The sequence below is a fragment of the Vulpes vulpes genome, chromosome 2, assembly GCF_048418805.1.
Source record: "Vulpes vulpes isolate BD-2025 chromosome 2, VulVul3, whole genome shotgun sequence".
Classification (NCBI taxonomy): Eukaryota; Metazoa; Chordata; class Mammalia; order Carnivora; family Canidae; genus Vulpes; species Vulpes vulpes.
The window spans coordinates 43394168-43415840 of NC_132781.1; the positions used below are offsets into that span (position 1 = coordinate 43394168).

The window sequence follows — 21673 nt, forward strand, 5'->3', positions numbered from 1 at the left end:
CTGATTAGTTATGCCTAGAACAAAGTTTCATTTAGTATATCATCTTTCCACATCAAATTATTAGTGGCCTTCATGAAAGTCTTTTTTTATGTTGAAGAATATGAGCTTTTGTTTTGTTCTGAGCATTCAATTTTGAAATTTAAAGTCCATGAAATGTTCTCAGAATGTAGCATCTTATATTGTACACATTTTATATAAAACACTGTAAACGTATTTTGCTGAATTTTGTTGAGGACTTGTGAAATAAAATAGATATATGATCTTAAATTTTAGTACAAAATATTTCTTAAAGTTTTCTATTATTCTAATAGTTTTCCTGCCTTTAGAAATATGGCAGCTTGCTTCTCCCTCTCCCTTTGCCCCTCCCCCAATTCATGTTCTCTCTTCTATCTCAAATAAATAAATAAAATCTTAAAAAAAAAGAAAGGAGAAGAACTGATAAAGAAAAATCACTAATATGGTATATACTTTTCATCAACATGCTTGGCGTGTGATTGTAAAATTTTAATGAGATTCACTGATAAGTTTTATCAAACTAAAATGTGTTCTACCTTGAATAAAATAACTTTATAAATTATGAATTGAGTTTAAAGTATATAAATATAATTTCTTTTAAATTTATTCATTTCCTATTTAAATATTACAAATACAGCAAAGTTGTATGTTAACCCTGCTTAATCAGGTAATTACTTTTTTTCTTATATAACTTTCTAAGGAAAAGCAACTGTTCATAATTATTTCCTTTATTCCTTTTTGTTCTCCTCATAGAAATGGCAGGATATTATTAAGGAAGTTAAGTTTCTGCAAAGAATAAAACATCCCAACAGTATAGAATACAAAGGCTGCTATTTACGTGAGCACACGGCATGGGTAGGTATTTGCCCTCTCCTTGCTATAATTTAGTTGGTATTGTATTAGAATTAATTAATTCAAGAATGTCTCATAATGGTTGTGTAAAGCCATGCAAAAATACTTTGAAATGTTAGTTCATACTGAGAGAGGAAGAGCAGCTTTTCTCAGACTCTTTGGCAATAAAAGATATAGAACTTTTACAGGTTAACTGTAGAGATTTAGCTGAACTTGATGTGTGTGGTAAAATGTTTTCTGACATTTTTTAGTATCATTTTTCAAGTGGTTTATCAAACATTGTACAACAATCCTATTATTTGAGGATGAAAGTTAGCATATCTTTTTGACATACATATATTGTAATCTGTTTAACCACAAAGATTTTGGTAAAGTCTGGGTGAATCTTGGTGTAATATGAACAGATTGTAATTCCTTGGCTAAATAATACTAACAGTAGGGATCCCTGGGTGGCGCAGCGGTTTGGCGCCTGCCTTTGGCCCAGGGCGCAATCCTGGAGACCCGGGATCGAGTCCCACGTCAGGCTCTCGGCATGGAGCCTGCTTCTCCCTCTGCCTGTGTCTCTGCCTCTCTCTCTCTCTCTCTCTCTCTCTGTGACTATCATAAATAAATAAAAATTAAAAAAAATAATACTAACAGTAGAGAATTGAGACACTTTATTACAAGAAATGAAGATTAATTTTGTTTCATTACCGTTGAGGTGACAAGGTAGTAATCCAACAGTGGTATAGGTTTAATAACTGTATCTTTAAACAGTAAATTTTCTTTTGACAGAAATGATCCCCAAGGATAGTAATAGGACCTACCTTATAAGGTAGTTGTGGGGATTAAATTAGTTAATATATTTAAAATACTGGCACACAGAGGTGCTCTGTGTTTGCTTTAACAAAACATTTAAATTGTAACCTAAACTTTGTACATATAGATCCAGAGGACAGTTTTTGTTTCCGTACAGTTATAACAATGTAACTATATTTTGTAGTTTAGTTAGCTATTATAGATGAAATATACATCTTGTACAAGTGATTACATGTTGACATTAAAGATTAATGTATCACTGGCTTAACTTTATCATTTAACAAATTGCTAAATATGTAAATATTTATTTTTTAAAGTAAATGATGGATCGCTTTTATTTTACTTCAAGCCATCTTTTTGATCTCCTTGGTGAATTTATTTTATCTCAAATAGAATCTTTTTACTAATTGATTATAATTTTTCTTCCCATGTAGCTGGTAATGGAATATTGTTTAGGATCTGCTTCAGATTTGCTGGAAGGTAGGTTTCCTTTAATTATTCAGGAAAAAAAAGTAAGAGCATATGAAATGAGATTTCTGTTTGGTTTTCTTAAGTAATGTAAAAATTTTCCGGAAAGATTAAAATCGCCTTTTCGAGATTCTCAGCATGGTATGCACTGTCCTGTAGTAGCATAAAATAGGTGAGTTTTCTTACATTATGACATAACAAGCATTTTTCTTCATTCAGCTTAACCTGTTCCTTTGTTCAGAATGAAGATACTTGAGAATAAGGGAGAACTTCTCTTTTGTTACTTTTGTTTTTATAATCAACTAGCTGTTAAATGTTGTTAGAGGAAAATTGGCTGTGAACTATACATTTTAATAACTAGACACAATTGTAATACCAGTTATAAACTTCAATAGTGGGATCCCTGGGTGGCGCAGCGGTTTAGCGCCTGCCTTTGGCCCAGGGCGCGATCCTGGAGACCCAGGATCGAATCCCACGTCGGGCTCCCGGTGCATGGAGCCTGCTTCTCCCTCTGCCTGTGTCTCTGCCTCTCTCTCTCTCTCTCTCTCTCTCTCTGTGACTATCATAAATAAATAAATAAATAGAAAATTAAAAAAAATAAATAAAAAAAATAAACTTCAATAGCTTCAATGTTTTATTGTCTAGGAGAACAAATCTTCTCACTAAATGTTAGTTTTTTTAAATTGCGTCATATGTATGTTTATTTTTTTAAACAAAAATATTCTGTAAGTAATTATTTTCCAATAAATTCTTATTTTAAGTTCACAAAAAGCCATTACAAGAAGTGGAAATAGCAGCAATTACACATGGTGCTCTCCAGGGATTAGCCTACTTACATTCTCATACCATGATCCATAGGTAAGCACTTTGACAATTATCATGTATTAACAGCAAATGGCTTATTGGATTTATCAACCCTGGAACTTATTAACCCACTTAAAACTTAATAAGTTTTGTTGGTGTTAGCCACACAAAAGCATTTCAAAATCTTATAAACTCATATTTTTTGGGTTGTCCTACAAACATGCCAGTACATTTGATCTCCTTTTAGGATCAGTTTTTTTTTTTTTTTTTCATGATGATAAAAGATTTAATTCAAAATTAAAGAATTTTCATTATAGGATCATCTTTATCTTTGTTTACTTATGGTGCTGGGCTTTCTCACATATGAACATTTTATAGATTTGTGATAGGAATTTAATTATAGAATCATTTAATTTTTAAGATGGAAAAGACATTAGGGATTGTGTAGTCTTATTTTTTTCATTTTACAGATAAAGTGATGCTCCATTTTGTGACTAATATTTCCAAGGTTTTACAAAGCCAGATAAACTAGACTAGAACTAAATCTAGGTCTTTTGTCTTTCCAGTAACTGATAATGACAGATATCTTTCATTGATCCCATGACATGGTTTTAACACTTTTTATATTTTTGAGTATTAGTCCTTGATGATCCTTAATAACAGATAGTAATGTTATAACTAAACTATTTCATAATGCATTTTTTTTCATAATGCATTTTTAGCATTGATATGTTTGACTATTCTAAAGGGAAACTCACTTTTTTTTTTTATCGTATATGTGGGTCAGGCAATACATATTAAATGCTGTAGCAGAGCTATTATAAGCTAAATGGCTTACCTGGTTTGTTTTTTTTTTTTTTTTTTTTAAGATGAGGATGGTAAGGTCCAAGAGAAATCTATATGCTTAATAAATAAGCAAATAGAAGAGGCAGAATTAGAATCTAAAGACTTATCAGCCTCAAAGTACCTCTTCTCTTTAATAAAGCAAATGGAAGGAAAAAGATATTTAATATTATACCCATTACAATACTATAGTTAGAATTGACAAGTGTTTGGAAATTTGGTTGGTTTGTTGGGTGGGTGGGTATTTTGTGTTTGTCTTTTGTTTTTTTGTTTTTGTTTTTTTTTTTGTTTTTTTTTGGAAAGGTTAAATGTGTGTTTTGGTGCCACCTAGACATACAATCCTATTATATAAATATCCATAATACTGTTATTTGCATCGACAGTATGTTTGCTGATTTTAAAAACTAAGCTTGAATGTAAATTTGCAATTATTAGATCCTACGTTATCCATGTGTTTCAGTTTTCATTCATGTTTAGTTAGAAGAACTATGCTAAGTTTTGGAAATGAGAAGAATAACTTTTAAAAAAAATTGGGGATTGGATCTTTCTCTTTCTTTTTTAATATATTCAGAAATCTTAAAATTATGAAGGGGGCAGCTAATTAAATTTTATTTTTAAAACCATTATTTGTATCAGTAAACAGGAACTCAAATATACACTATGCTCTAATTACTTGATTTTCTCTCTTTTGTCTTTACAGCTATTTTGTCTTCTCTTTTAGAGAAGAAAATTGTCATTGTATATTTATATCACTTCTGTATTTTTTACTTTCTAATTTGGATCTTAAGTCTCATTATCCTAACAGAAATTATCCTAGGACTTAATTATTTTGATTTCTCCTTCCCTATTTTAAACTTTTTAATTTGATTTTTATCATTTTCAACACAATCTAATGAAGAAAAGAGAAATAATTTTCTCTGTTTCTTAAACCCAGAGATATCAAAGCAGGAAATATCCTTCTGACAGAACCAGGCCAGGTGAAACTTGCTGACTTTGGATCAGCTTCCATGGCATCTCCTGCCAATTCTTTTGTGGGAACGCCATATTGGTAAGAATAATCCTATTTGCTCTTGATCCTTATAATTAAAATAGGAAATATGTGGTTGTATTTTTTCAGATGGCTTATCTTTTTCCTGGTAATATAATACTATGTGGGACATCTTAACTTTAAGTATAGTTAGTTCAAATATAGATTTGGAGTGCTGCCCTTTACATCTCCTATTTTTCCTTTGTCCCCTTAACATTTTCTTCTCTATTATAACCTGAATATTTTGGGTGTGGGAGTCAAAAAGTTCAGTGAAAATCCAAGTGAGGAGAAGATAGAAATGCTAAGTGGAAATTTGTGTGTTTTCTTTAGATTTATATTAACTAAGATAAGATTAAAGTACCTCAAGGTACTAAGAGTACTTAAAGACTGATAGCTGATTTGGAGATTTGGGGTTTAATTTTTATTGTGGAGAATTTAAAGTATATATAAAAGTAGACAAAAGTATTAATGAAACCTCAAATACCATTACACAGCCCAATAACAATATCCCTTGGCCATTCCTACCCCGTGTACTCCTTTTTCTCTCTTCCCCTGGCCCTGCCATTTGTGTAGCAAATTCTAGGCATCATCTGTTTTATCCCTAAATAATTCATTATTAATGTCAGCAGGTTTGAAGGGAATAGTTGTCCAAATCTTCAACTTCCATATGTTCTTGCATATAATGAGAGTGATATCTTAGGTCCACTACATCTTCTTTTCCATCTACTTTCAAATCTCCCTTTTCCCACTTTATAAAAAATAAGACTCCTTACCCATCCTGAATATTACAATGATGCATTGATCTGGGGTGTAAATGCCTCAAAGGAACACCAGAAGGACAATTTGAAGAATATATAGCAACTATCAGAAATACTGAAGAGTCAGGATACGAACTCTTGGCAAGGCCGTCTGCCTATTCAGTCATCTCCCTTCCCTTCCTTTTACTCCTTCCTTTTTCTCTCTCCTCAGTCATCTTTCCCCCTTCTTTCTTTCTAATATAAAATTAATAACTGAGATGGTTGTTATGGGGACACATTAACATGTTATTTGCATTGAAAATGAAGTGAGACTTTTTTTTTGACAGAAAGTAATTCTGATTTGACTGATTGGTAGGACAGTGAAGACTGGCTTTGCTAATTGGGTTATAGAGCAATGTAATATTTTTTAATAAATCAAATGAGCTAACTCTATAGCTCTGTATTTTAAATATCTTTAAATTGGGGATCCCTGGGTGGCTCAGCGGTTTGGCGCCTGCCTTTGGCCCAGGGCGCGATCCTGGAGTCCCGGGATCGAGTCCCACGTCAGGCTCCTGGCACGGAGCCTGCTTCTTCCTCCTCCTTTGTCTCTGCCTCTCTCTCTCTCTCTCTCTCTCTCTATCATAAATAAATAAATAAATCTTAAAAAAAAATAAATATCTTTAAATCACATATACAGTATAAAGTATATATGTATGTGTGTATATGCTGTGCATTGTATCCTTTACAGCTATTAAACTTATAAAATTTAAGTAACTCAAAAATATACAAGTGGTTAACTAATTTTCATAAATTCATTAGAGGCAAACAAATTTAAGAACTTGAAGAATTTCTATTCTTCCACTGCTCTAGATGACCAAACTTTAGATAGACTCCCTTTCACTTCTATTAAAACAACTCTGTGAGCAAATAATATTTCTTAATGGTTCTCTTGTTTAGAAAGTAATGATGAATATTAGATATTTTTAAAGGTCCTAAAAAGTTCTGCAATAAAAAACAAAATTACTTGTTAAACTCTGCCTAAATTAGTAATTTCCAAAACTTATTTCAACATCTTAAAAGAAAACCTTCGAGAGATATCTGTGTGGCTTCATTCGTTAAGCATCCGACATTTGATTTCACCTCAGGTCATGGTCTTAGGGTCATGAGATCCAGCCCCATATCAGGCTCTACACTAGGCATGGAGCCTGCTTTAGATTCTCTGCCCTCCCTTTGCCCCTCCCTCCCTCTATTAAAAAAAAAAGACCTTGGAAACACTTGATATTGACAGTTGAAAATTTTCTTTGTTTGCATATTCATTAATTTGTATATAGTATATTTGGAAAATAGGAGCTAGGTACATGTTTAGATGTTTTTACACTTACACTTACGCACTCACATACACTGAAGAGCATGGTGACAATCCTACTTAAGCATCAACAGCTATTCTAAGTGTCTAGCTCTGCTTAACAACAAATACAAATGAAGTGTAAATTAAAGTACCATAAAAAGTTAGACCTTAATTGAAAATATGAGTTAATGCTCCATTTTATAACCAAGATACCTGTAAGGTTGATAATTGTGTAATTGTCTCTGTTGTAAGCTGCCCTAGACACTTTTATCTTGGAACACTATTCCTATTTAAAAGGAAGAATGACAAACTGTGGTTATTCAGTGTTGGTTATTGTGGCAGATATTTTCTCAAATAAATGGAGTGAGCTTGTCACTTCAAGGAGAGCAATTGACAGTATTCAGTGCCAATGATAAAAATTCAGTCTTTCCAGCATAAGTCAGACTTTCATAGTAGGATCCTGAGACCAAAATATTTAAGAATCACTAGCATAAGGGGGAGTGTGCCTGGGTGCTTCAGTCAGTTAAACATCTCACTTTTGATTTCGGCTCAGGTCATGATCTCAGAGTCATGAAATTGAGCCCTGTGTCAACCTCTATGCTAGAAATGGAGCCTGCTTAGGATTCTCTCTCTCTCTCTCCCCCCCTCTGCCCCTTTCCTACTCTCTCTCTTTAAAAAAAAAAAAAAAAACAATAATTCTTTAAGATAATAATAAAAATAAACTGAGTTAAAAAAAAGTCACTAGCGTAAGGGTTATACAATATTAGAATATACAACCATGCTCCGGTATACATCCATTTCTTTTGGATGCTGTTATATGATCATGACAGATGGTGAGAATGAGTCTTACAGTATATATGCAATGGTAAATAATACATGATTACCTGTGGTACATTTATTTCTCATTATAAAAATTCTTCTGTCCAGATACAATGGCTAGAATTCACACAGGTATTCTCTTATGTGGATACTCATTACACTGATAAAGAATAGTGTGCTTTTTTTTTTTTTTTTTTTTTTTTTTTACTTTAAATGACATTTTATGTTTTAGGATGGCCCCAGAAGTAATTTTAGCCATGGATGAAGGACAGTATGATGGCAAAGTAGATGTATGGTCTCTTGGGATAACATGTATTGAACTAGGTAAGCGTTATTCCTTGTTACTATATAATAAGTTTTGATCAGTGTTTTACTTCATTTTTCTGTACCATATCATAACTTTTTATTTTTTAGTCCATTACAAAAGGGGTCAATGAATCTGTTAAAGTTTTCACTTTGGTTATCTGGTAATTTATATATATACTAGGTTAGGTATATTATATTTGCTCTGTTAAATTAGGTCTAAAATAATTTTCCACTGTGTTATTAAGTTTGAGGTATTTATGTTTAATATTTAATGAGTATTTGTTACACATCTAAAATATGTCTGTGATTACTAGATTTACCCTCTGTAGAAAGTCTCTATATAGCATTGATGAATTACTTACCTCTACCTAAGATACTTATTAGTTTGAATTAGGTATGAGAATTAGATGTCAGGCTGTATGCCATATTGTAGCAATTTGATTTTATGCACACATTTTACTCTGTTGCCCATAAAGGGAAATATGCTTAAGTCAGTGGACCATCGTAACTTTACTAACATTCCCAGTGTAAGAGAGCCAGATAGATAATTGATTTGTCACTATAATTGAAGATAATGTGTATCATCTTGCTCTTGATTCTCCAAGCTCACCCCCTCCAGTCTTAAATCCTTTCCCTTTTTTTTCCTTATAAAAATATTCCAGTGGTGCCTGGCTGGCACAGTTGATAGAGCATGCAACTTTTGATTTGGGGATTGTAAATTTGAGCCCCGTGATGGGTGTAGCAATTACTTACAAAGAAAGTCTTTAAAAAAATATATTCCATTAAACTTTATTTAAGAGATGCCTGGGTGGCTCCGTGTCTGCCTTTGACTCAGGACGTGATCCCAGTTCAGGGATTGAGTCCTACATTGGGCTCCCTGTGAGGAACCTGTTTCTTCCTCTGCCTATATCTCTGCCTCTCTGTGTCTCTCATGAATAAATTAAAAAAAAAATCTTTATATAAAAAAAACCCCTCATTTAAAAGCAGTAAATATTGGGAATATTTAATTGAACATTCTAGGAGTGACCACAGATTGAAAATAACACATTAAATGTAAAATCCATGTGAGAGGTGTCTGAGTGGCTCAGTCAGTTGAGCATCCAGCTCTTGATTTTGGCTCAGGTTGTGATCTTAGGATTGTGGGATCAAGCCTTGCCTCAGTCTTTAAGCTCCCTGGGGAGTCTGCTTGTCGCTCTCCCTCTGCTCCTCCCCTTGCTTGTGCACATGAATGCTCTCTCTCTCTCTTTCAAATAAATAAATAAAATCTTTTTTACAAAAAAGGTAAAATCCATGTGTAATTTGGTTAAATCGTTTTCAAATTGGGTTTCTCAGTAGTTTTGTAAAATAAGTAGATAAGGAAATTGAGGTAAAATAAAATCAAAAGCTTATCATTATGTAGTAGCTGAATATCATAATTTCCATTATAAACCAAGCTCTTTCTATCTTACAGTCTAGTATTTTTTCAAAATTATATAATCTTGGGGTGCCTGGGTGGCTCAGATGGGGTGCCTGGGTGGCTCAGATGGGGTGCCCTAAGTGTCTGCCTTTGGCTCTGGTCATGATTTCTAGGTCCTAGGATTGAGCCCCACATCGGGCTCTCTGCTCAGTGGAGCCTGCTTCTCCCCCTCTCTCTCCCCCCGTTTGTTCTCTTTCTCTCTCAAATGCATAAATAAAATATTTTTTAAGAATTATATAATCTTTAGGTATTTTTGCTTTTTTATTGTAATTCCTACATTAACCATTCCCTTCGAGCTCTATATCATTTTATTTATTTATTTTATTTTAAAGCATGACAGCTGGGGCACCTGAGTGGCTCAGTGGCTGAGCATCTGCCTTTGGCTCAGGTTGAGATCCTGGGGTCCTGGGATTGGGTTCCATATCAGGTTCCCCGCAGGGAGTCTGCTTCTCCCTTTGCCTCTGTCTCTGTCTCTATCTCTGTGTATCTCATGAATAAATAAATAAAATCTTTAAAAAAATAAATAAAGCATGACAGCATAAGCAAACAGAGATTTGGAGAGTACCACAATATCATTCTCTTCTGATTTCTTGGTCTCTCTTTGAGGTTTGCAGAATCTTTTTTTACATTTGAAAGTGTTTTAATTTCTATTCTTTTAACCTCGATTCTTCTTCTCACTGGTAGATCCTAATTAATTTCTTAAGAAACTTTGGGTATAAATGTAGAGAAGCTGGTTAATATACTCTGCCCATGGGGTATTTTTATATGCTGGCTGATACATGTGCCCCTTGGTGATAGTGAAATTGCCTTAATGGTGCTATTAGATATTATTGATATATGTTTATATTTATTTGATTACAAAGTATTCTTGACCACTTGTTTGCTCAAAAAGAAATCTGTCTAAAGTCCAGTTTATTCATTTATTTTAGAGCAAGGAGAGAACATGAGAGGGAGAGGCTGAGAGTGGAGCCTGACTTGGATATCCATCTCATGCCCCTGAAACTGTGACCTGAGCCAAAACCAAGAGTCCTGAGGCTTAACTGACTGCACCTTGCTAGCTTCTTTTTATTATAGCTAATAAAATAGAATTCCTTCACAGTGAGAGTCTTTACACTTAAAATAAAGCAATATCTGAAGATGAGACTGCCTTTAAATAATTTTAAAGAGTGAGACACTTAAATTCTTATAGAGTTTTTGGCATACTTTTGGCATCTTCATCTTTCATAATCACTTTTAAAAATTTTACTTACAAATGTTTTGAATTATGAAGCACTAAGTTAGGAACTACATTTTAAGCCTGCTTCTGGTTCCAGAGGAAAGGTCTACAGTAGCACAAGCCAATAAAATTTTCTGCAGTGATAAAAATGCTCTGTATCTGCATGACTTTTGAGCACTTGATACGTGGCTGTTGCAACTAAGTGAATATTTAATTTTGTCATTTAAATAAATTTATATTTAAATAGTCACTTGTGGCTAGTGACTACCCTGTTAGAAAATAGAGATCAAGAGCATGATTTTCAATGCAAATTAGATTTGTAGTCTCTGGAAATATATATGCTTTTCTACTTTAAAATAGTTAAGGATAAAAAATAATAATAATAAAATAAAATAAAATAGTTAAGGATAATGAGTTAAAGCAAATTATTATAGTGCAGGTAGAAGGACAAATGTAAGTCAATTGTACTCACCCTGGTTTTGATAAATATAGTTATTAATAAATACTATCATATTTCATTATCATAATGATTGAAGTAATTTGGTTATGTCTTATGACCAAGAGATCTTAAAGTACAGGCATTTTCATAGGTGAGTTTATGTGTTTGTTTGCAATTAGTCTGATGGAAAAGTTCCCTACTTTGTTGTTTTCCAGGCTTTGTGCAGGATTGTACAATTGTGTCTATAAAAATAAAATTTACCATTTTTTTCTGATTATAAAGTATAGAGGACATAAATTTTCAGAAAATTAAAGGAGCAAAACGAAAATAAATCAAAATAAAGATAACTGCAGTAATTTGTTAACAGATATGCAAGATAAAAAGATGTAAATTGTGACATCAGAAACATAAAACATTGAGTTTGGAGAGTAAAAATGTAGAACTTTAGAATGTGTTCAAACTTAAGTTGTTACTAACTTAAAGTAGACTAATATGAATATAAGTTGTTTTATGTAAGCCTCATAGTAACTACAAAGCAAAAACCTGTAGTAGATACACAAAAGATCAAAAGAAAGGAATACTAATACAAAAATCATCAGATCACAAAAGAAGAGATTAAGAGGAAAGGATCAAAGGAATTACAAAGCAATCAGAAAACAATTAACAAAATGGCAACAAGTACATACCTATCAATAATATTTTAATTATAAATGGACTAATAAATTCTCCAATCATAGAATGGCTAAATAGAATCCATCTGTATTATGCCTATAAGAGACTCACTTCAAATGTAAGGACACATACAGACTAAAAGTGAAGGGGAATGATAAAGATATTCCATGTAAACAGAAACCAAAAGACAGGTGTGGTAGGTATACTTACATCAGACAAAATAGACTTTAAAACAAAGACTGTATGGACACCTGGCTGGCTCAGTCTGTAGAGCATGTGACTCTTAATTTCAGGGTCATGAGTTTAAGCCCCATGTTGGGTATAGAGCCTACTTAAAATTAAAAAAATAACAAGGTGCCTGGGTGACACAGTTAAGCCTCCAGTTCTTGTTTTAGCTCAGGTTGTGATCTCAGAATTTTGAAATTGAGGCCCACTAAGTTTCTCTTTCCCTCTCCTTCTACTCCCCTCCTTCATACTCATATACACTCTTTCTCAAATATATAAATAAGTCTTTTCTTAAAAATTAAAAAAAAATGGGCAGCCCAGGTGGCTCAGTGGTTTAGCACCACCTTCAGCCCAGGGCCTGATACTGGAGACCCAGGATCGAATTCCATTTCGGGCTCCCTGCATGGAGCCTGCTTCTCCCTCTGCCTGTGTCTCTGCCTCTCTCTCTCTCTCTCTCTCTCTCTGTCTCTCATGAATAAATAAATAAAATCTTTTTAAAAAATTTTTAAAATAATAATACACTGACTTCTGAAAGAGACAGAAGGGCATTACATAATGGTGAAGAGGTCAGTCGAGCAAGAAAATATAACATTTGTAAATATTTATGTACCCAATGTAGGACCACCTAAATATATAAAGCAGTTTTAGCACACCTAATTGGAGAAATAGAAAGCAATGCAATAATAGTAAAGGACTTTGATACATCACTTTTATCAATGGATAGATCATCCAGGTAGAAAATCAGTATGGAAGCATTGATCTTAACATGTTGAACTTAATGGACTAATGGACTAAGTTGGACAGATGGACTTAATGGACATATACATATAGAACATTCCATCCAAAAGCACATTTTTCTCAAGTACACATGGAGCATTCTCCAAGATAGATCATATGTTAGACCACAAAATAAGTCTTAATAAGTTTAAGGAGACTGGAATCATATGAAGCATCTTTTCCAACAAAATGGTATGAAACTTAAAACGAATGATAAGGGTAAAACTAGAAATCTACAAATATATGGAGATTAAACAATATGCTACTGTAACAAACAATGGGTCAAAGAAGAAATCAGAAATAAAAAAGATTCCTGAGATAAATTAAAATGGAAATACAGCATACCAAAATGTATGAGAACAACAAAAGTGGTTCTAAGAGGGCAGTTCACAGGGATAAATGCCTACATTGAGAAACAAGAAAGATCTGAAATAACCTAACTTTACACTTAAACTAGAAAAAGAAGAATAATCTAAGTATAAAATTAATAAAAGGAAGAAAATAACAAAGACCAGAGCAGAAATAAAAAGTCAGTATAAAAGATCAACAAAACTAAAAGCTGGCTTTTTGAAAAGATAAGCAAAACAGACAACCTTTGTCTAGATTTACCATGAAAAGAAGAGGACTCAAATTCAAAAATGAAAGAAATGTTATAACTGATACCACAGAAATACAAATTATTACAAGAGACTATGGACAATTAGATGCCAACAAATTGGACAACCCTAGGAGAAATAGACAAATTACTAGAAGCATATAACATCCAAGACTGGATCATGAAGAAATAGAAAATCTGAACAGACTGATTACTAGTAAGAAGATCGAATTAGTCATCAAAAACATTCCAACTAGCAGAAGTTCAGGACCAGGTGGTTTCACTGGTGAATTTCTAACATACAAAGAAGAATTAATACTAAACCTTCTCAAACTCTTCCCCAAAAATAGAAGAGGTGAGAACACTTCCAAACTCATATTATGAGGCCAGCATTACCCTGATGCCAAAAGGTCACTTTTGAAAAAGAAAAGGACACTAAAAAGGAAAATTGCAGGTCAGTATCCTTCCTTGGTCAACGTCAATCCAGAAAACTCAAAATATTAGGAAACCAAATTCAACAATACAGTCAACCCTTGAACAACATAGGGGTTAGGGGCAATGACTCCTTCATGAGTCATGGAATTGGCTCAGCATGGGATGTCAGAGACCAAGTAGGGTAAAGAGGTGACAATAGGGGAAACTTCCTATTGGGTCAGAGTCTAAGGAGTACCTCTATATTTGGAGGTGGCCTGATAACAGTGTTCATCTCTGATCAAAAAGAAGAGAGCTTTCCTCATAAAGACTGATGAAGAGGGCCACACTACAGAGAAGTGACCCAGTTTAGGTTGGGTTTTAGAAACTGAGTGGATAAACAAATATTCACACTGTAGAGTAACTTGGAATGGGGTTTCAAAACTTGAGGACGGAAAGAGGGCATCTGCTCAAGAGTGTGGTAGCAAAGATGGGGAGACTGGTTACCTACAGGGAGAATTTATCAGATAAGAAAATATTAATTAAGGATAATAAGAACAAGGTTCCTCATTGTCAGAAGGGTGTGATTAATAAAGGGAAGAGGTAAAGCTAGAATAAATGCAGTAGGATTTGATTGGATTGAATATATTCTAGTGAACTCTGTTGTTTTCAGTAAACATGTTTAATGTGCATGTACGTATATGTATATAAACATATTATGTATATGTGTTTCCTAACCCACTGAAAGAATCTAAGAGCAGTGACACCTCAGTAACTGTGATACACCTGTTGCCATAGCTTCTTGGAGAAATGGTTGAAACAATCTGGAGTGTGGAAAGTACGAGATGAGCCTGGAAGATCATAGTGTACCAGAAAGCAAGGACGTGATCAGGGAATGATAGAGCCATGTCAAAAAAAAGCCAACATAAAGTGGTTCTCCCTATTCAAATATGAGGCATTTTGAACATCAAAATAAAGGACAGTAGCAGAGTATAAAAATACAATAGATATCTACAAGTCTAGGGGTGCCTGGGTAGTTCAGTTAGTTAAACAAATGCCTTTGGCTCAGGTTATGATCCCAGAGTCCCGAGATCAAGCCCCATGTTGGGCTCCCTGTTGAGCAGAGGACCTGCTTCTCCCTCTCCCCCTGCTCCGTCTCACTCTCTCAAATAAATAATTAAAAAAAAAAAAAAAAAAAGAGAAACTGCAAGCCCATATAGTAAATAGAGAAGAAAATTAAAGTTTTATGAGAAAACAGGATGTTAATATAGATTCAAGGTACCGGGATCCCTGGGTGGCGCAATGGTTTGGCGCTTGCCTTTGGCCCAGGGCGCGATCCTGGAGACCCGGGATCGAGTCCCACGTCGGGCTCCCGGTGCATGGAGCCTGCTTCTCCCTCTGGCTGTGTCTCTGCCTCTCTCTCTCTGTGACTATCATAAATAAATAAATAATTAAAAAAAAAAAAGATTCAAGGTACCTTCTCAAAAAATATGTAATTACAAAGGAAAAAAAGGTACCATGAAGAAGTCTAACACAGCCATAAGTAATACAATGTGAATGCCATCAATAATAGAAGTATTCAAAATCATGCACTATCTCATAGAATACAATGAGGAAAATATAACACTTCTGTGATGCTCCTGCCGAAGATGTATAACCCAAATGTTATCATAGGACGAACCGAAATTGAGGGACAGTCAAGAGTCTTGTATACTTCAAAATTGCCAAGGTTATAACTTCAGCTGTTACTTTAAGAGACTAGAAAAAGAGGAGCAAAGGGCTCAGTCAGCAGAGGATGTGACTTTAGATCTTTGGTGTTGTGAGTTCAAGCCCAACATCAGGCATGGAGCCTACTTTTAAAAAGAAAAAAAAAGAAAAAGAGGAGCAAATCAACCTAAAATAAGTAGAAGAAAGAGAACTTAAAAAATCAAAGCAACAACAACAAAAAATTAAATAAAATTAAAAAAAATCAAAGCAACAATCAATTAAAAAAAAAAAAAGAAAACACCAATGAAACAAAAAACTAGTTTTCTGAGATGCACCTGGGTGGTTTAGTTGGTTAAGCTTGAGACTCTTGATTTCAGCTCAGGTCGTGATTTCAAAGTTGTGAGATCAAGCCCAGCACTGGCTCTGTGCTCAGTGGATAGTCCGCTTGAGATTCATTTTCTCTCTCTCTTTCTTTCTCTCCCTTCCCCCCCTCCCACTAAAATAAATAAATAAATCTTTAAAAAAAACTACTAGTTCTCTGAGAAAATTAATAAAATTGATAAACCTTTAGCTAGATTGATCAGGAAACAAGAAAACACAGATTACCAATATCAGGAATAGGAAGTGATATCACTACACATTTTATAGGTATTAAAAGTATTATAGTATTATAATATTATAATATATATAATATAGTATTATAAAAGTATTATATAACACAATTTTATGTTAATTGTTAACAATTTAGATAAGATGCACACTTTCCTTGATGCAGGTGATCAAGGCTTGCTGTTGCTAAAAGGACATCATTGGAACATTTCCTTGAAACCTGAATGGGAGTTGAGGATTAGATGATAGTCATGTATCAGTATTAATGGCCTGATCTAATTGTGGTTCTTTAGTGGAAGGTTCTTATTTATAGGAAATACACAGTAAAGTGTTTAGGGGTGGTAGGGCATGAGGCCAACAACTTAGTGTAAATCGTTGACGCACTTGAGAAACTTGGAGTTTTACTTGTAATTTTTTTTTTTTTTTTTGCTAAGACTATTCAAAAACAAAACATTAAAAATTTTTTAAATTGAATTTAACTTTTTAATTTTTTTGAGAGAGGGAGGGGGAGGCACAGGGGAGGAGGGAGAGAGAATCTTTAGCAGGCTGCACCCAGTGTGGAGCCCAACAGGCTCTAATCTCACAACCCTAAGATTATGACCTGAGCTGAAATCAAGAGTTGTGTGCTTAACTGACTGAGCCACCCAGGTGACCCCCTCAAAAAAATTTGTTAAACCATGTTTGCATGGCCCTTATATAATAAGCTCATATTTTAACAAAGTTTCTTTCTTTTACAGCGGAAAGGAAGCCTCCTTTATTTAATATGAATGCAATGAGTGCCTTATATCACATAGCCCAAAATGAATCCCCTACACTACAGTCTAATGAATGGTGAGTATTCCTGAGACATATATAACTCAACATTGTATAAGTTAAATACTTTGTTATAATGTTATTAAAATAATTTTATTTCACTTAGGTAAAGTGTATTAGCTGAAGAAATATTACATTGGTTTATTTTACCCTTATATCATGTTTATCTTCTATTAACATCTGCTATTCGTAACATATATGTAATTCAGTTCAGAAATAGATGATGCCATATGGAAGCAACACATAATGCTTTTTACAAAAATTTATATTTTATTTTTTTCTTTGAACTTTAGGAACACATATAACCCTGATTATATAATAAGTAATATATAATATATATTTAATAAATAGCATAATTTAAACAATATTTTATAACTAAAATACATAGATTGCCACAACCCATAGTGATATTTTATTAGGGAATGGTTTACAATTTATCAGGTATAAAACATAAATGATTTATCAGAATTATCAGGTAATTCGTAATTTGGGTTTTTTTTATTGTTATTATGATATTTATATTCCAAATGGTCTGTTACTCCATATACTGGTGCTTCCTAGATTTGATAAAATTAAACTCATTTATGTAAAGAAGTCTATGGAGAACACATTGACAGTTTTAGAAAACTAGGGTTTTTATCAGTGATAGGAAATTTTAGTGCGTGTGTATCCAAGTGTATTCAAGTGTGTCTAACATTTGAAAAATTCTAGGGAGATATCAACCATACTAAATAAGTATTTTTAAATTGACAAGTAGATGCATAAATTAGTGAAACTAATTTTTTAAAAATTACATATTTAAGGTGCATTCATAGATCTTTGCTACCTATTTAGAGATATGTAGAAGGAATCTTTTGGCACAGAGTTTAGCATTATAGTACATATCAGTAATAAATATAGTGAACACAGAATGTCTTTACACTGTTTGATATTTTGGAGGATTCAAAAAAAGAATTCTTGCCTACGAGGAACTTAAAATATGAAAGACAAACACTGACAGAGTAATTATTACTTACTACTTTTCTCATTGAACTCTCATCAGTAACACTGTATAAAATAATATGTTGTAGACTTCTGATGTTTTAAAAAATATATTAATTGATTTTCTGGATTTAATGGACGTTTTATCCATTTGCTTAGGAACATTTGGGTATAAAACTGCTCCCTCCAAAGCAAAATATATTGATGTTCTAAAAATATATATAGAAGATGACCCAAGTAGCAACCAAGAAAGAGAGATGGCTTAGAGAAAAGAAAAAAAAAATTGAAAAGAACATTATTTTTAAAGTTTTTAATTTAAGTTCCAGTTATTTAACATAACCGTGTAATATTAGTTTCAGGTGTACAATATAGTGATTCAGCATTTCCATACATTGCCCTGTGCTCATCGTGACAAATGCACTCCTTAGTCTCCATCTCCTATATCACCCATCCCCCAATCCACCTCCCTGCTGTTAACCATCAGTTTGTTCTCTATAGTTAAGGGTCTGTTTCTTGGTTTACCTCTCTCTTTCTTTCTTTTTTTACCTTTGCTTGTTTGTTTCTTAAATTGTGGGAGCAGGATTTTTTTTTTTTGGATTTTTAAATAATCTATGCAAATTTATCTTTGGAAAATGGTAAAGATTCATTGGTTGCTTTAGATAGCTTTTCATAGACGTAAAATCTATAGTATATTGTATCTGCTTATTTTTTTTTTTTTGTATCTGCTTTTTTTATCATTCCGTTTCCATTCCCCTTCCCACCAATAGGCACATGCACTGATTTATGGTTGTGTTTTGTTTTGTTTCTAATTAAGTTTTTATTTAAATTCCAGTTAATATTCGTTTCAGGTATAGAATTTAGTGATTCAGTACTTATATACAACACTTGGTGCTTAAACATGAACATGAATTTCCATGTCATCCTTGCATAAGATGCTAACTTCTCTGTATGGTTTGTGGATGTGTAAAAGGAAATAGCAATATGTTCACTTGATACTTTCCTTTACAATAGGTCTGATTATTTTCGCAACTTTGTAGATTCTTGCCTCCAGAAAATCCCTCAAGATCGCCCTACATCAGAGGAACTTTTAAAGGTCAGTTTTACTGGGATACCTGGGTGGCTTAGCTGTTGAGCGTTTGCCTTTGGCCCAGGGCATGATCCCAGATCTGGGGATGGAGTCCCACATTGGGCTCCCTGCAAGGAGCCTACTTCTCCCTGTCTGTGTCTCTGCTTCTCTCTCTGTGTCGCCCATGAATAAATAAAATAAACAAATAAATAAATAAAAGTCAGTTTTACTGTTTTCTACCCCTAAGTAATTATTTAAAGATGTATTTTATTCTTCTTTGATTTTAAATCACTATGCTCTACTAATTTTTACTAAAATTATGGGGATCCCTGGGTGGCTCAGTGGTTTAGCGCCTGCCTTTGGCCCAGGGTGTGATCTGGAGTCCTGGGATCAAGTCCCACGTCGGGCTCCTTGCATGGAGCCTGCTTCTCCCTTGGCCTGTATCTCTGCCTCCTCCCCCCTCTCTTTCTGTGTCTCTCATGAGTAAATAAATAAAATCTTAAAAAAAAAATTATACTAAAAAAATGTACTATAAAATAAAATAACAAAATAAAGATAAAATGCTAACTTTATATACTGTTGTCTATTGGAACTTTTCTCAGAGGCCAAGTTTTTTCATTTGTGTTTTCAAAATTAATTAAGTGCTTTACGATGTTTGGATAGGATATATAAATATTCCAGATAGTACCAATTGGCTGTTTTTATGTGCAAGAATGTATTCATGAGTTATAACTCCACATTTTAATTCATGTGAAATAATGTCATATTTCAAAGTTAGTAAAACAGCTTAACTTTGGATTTAATTTTTATATCTGCCATATTTTATATGTTTATGTCCCACATTAAAATAATGTGAAAGAAAGAGAAATGTATATCTATATAAATACTGTGGGAGAAAAGAGTTTTCAAAAAATACATAATATCATGTTTCTGTTTCCTTTTTAGAAATATATTTTTCTAACTTGGCATTGAAAATATTTTAAGAATCATGTAAATGCTTTCAGTTTTCAGTGGGTTTGGTTGCTTAATTTAAATACATGATTGGTATATGCTTTCTGTTCTCAAAAATTTATTTCATTTGGAGTTTGACCATCTTATTGATAGGAATAATATTGTTGAACTTAATATAGTTCTTAAAACATCTAGATAAGACAATGGTAAGTAGGATTTGACTCTCTCTCCTGTGCCCCTAAGGAATAATATTGATTTTTCACTGTAAGATTTAAGTAGACTATTTTTACATGACTGTTTTAGAACTTCAGACATATTCAGTTTATTTTCGCCAACACATCAGTTAAAGATACAAAGAAATTGAAAAGATCATATATATGGGGATCCCTGGGTGGCTCAGCAGTTTAGCGCCTGCTTTCAGTCCAGGGCATGATGATCCTGGAGTCCCAGGATCAAGTCCCTCAAGTCCCACATCAGGCTCCCTGCATAGAGCCTGCTACTCCCTCTGCCTGCGTCTCTGCCTCTCTCTCTTTCTCTCTCTCTCTCTCTCTCTCTCTCATTAATAAATAAATAAGTAAATAATCTTTAAATTTGTTTTTAAAAACAAAAAGATCGTGTGTGTATATTATTATTTGCAACCACAGTATGTAGAAAACAGTATAGTTTTAAAAATGTTTGTGGGATTCTAGACAGCTCACTCAGTCTCAGAAATGAAAGCCTGAATAAATAGAAACTCATAATAGCAGAAGGTTTAGTATAACTATGAATTATTTTAGTGATAAATAAGTAAGATCTATATGTAGAAAACTATCAAACTTAGAAATTTAAGGTTTATTATTTTTGGATAAGAAGATTGAGTATCGTAAACAGTGATACATCCAAACTAAGGCTCAGGAAAAAGAAAAAATCTTGCCTTATATAGGCAAAAGAAGCTGTTTTGGTAATAACCCAACCCACCAGGGCCAGGTATTTGGTGATTAGATCCCAAGTCTACATAGTATTCATTTACCTGGTTTATAGCAGGAAAATGAAAATGATAGGAAGTATCTATCAAGTACTTCTTTCCTTTGGCCTAATTATACTTCTGTTGCAGTTTATTGTAAAAAGAGTTAATAGGAAAAAATTTAAATTTATGAAACTAAGAATTGAAAATTGGAAGTAACCATCCAAAATTAGGATAATGGTTAAACATTTTTAGTATAAATATTTGATGAAATAATCTACAGGCATTAGTTTATGAATTCAAAATAACAATACTTAGACAACAGTAAAAGTAGAATAAAATACTGTGTAGTTAAAATTCTTTAGAGAAGCTTTTCAGGGGATGGCATCCATAGGCATTCAGAATGGTCTAGCATTTGGTATACTGTTAATAGTCTTCCCTACAATAAAATGTCTAACAAAACTAGCCTGTCCTAAGCCCCTGGTAATAGAATCATTTACCTTTATACCAATAAAGTTGGGAAAGCACCAAAATTTGCATGTGCTGTATGCCCAGGCTGACTTTGAGAAGTTTTTTTTTTAAAGATTTTTTATTTTATTTTTATTATTTTTTTAGATTTTATTTATTTACTCATGAGGACACACATACACACACACACAGAGAGAGAGAGAAGCAGAGACACAGGCAGAGGGAGAAGCAGGCTCCATGCAGGAAGCCTGATGTGGGACTCGATCCCGGGCCTCCAGGATCACACCCTGGACTGAAGGCAGTGCCAAAACGCTGAGCCACCCACGC

At 33.5% G+C, this 21673-nt stretch overlaps 1 protein-coding gene across 2 annotated transcripts in view; it reads left to right on the forward strand.

Moving 5' to 3' along the window:
- The window catches only part of TAOK1 (TAO kinase 1), a 153771-nt gene that overhangs the window by 89057 nt on the left and 43041 nt on the right, over window positions 1-21673 (forward strand). For both annotated transcript variants that reach the window (XM_026016302.2, XM_026016303.2), the window contains 7 exons: window positions 769-870; window positions 2100-2145; window positions 2895-2991; window positions 4715-4828; window positions 7944-8035; window positions 16862-16955; window positions 18930-19011. In XM_026016302.2, coding sequence (XP_025872087.1) covers window positions 769-870; window positions 2100-2145; window positions 2895-2991; window positions 4715-4828; window positions 7944-8035; window positions 16862-16955; window positions 18930-19011 — 627 coding nt within the window. The remainder of the gene's footprint in view (window positions 1-768; window positions 871-2099; window positions 2146-2894; window positions 2992-4714; window positions 4829-7943; window positions 8036-16861; window positions 16956-18929; window positions 19012-21673) is intronic.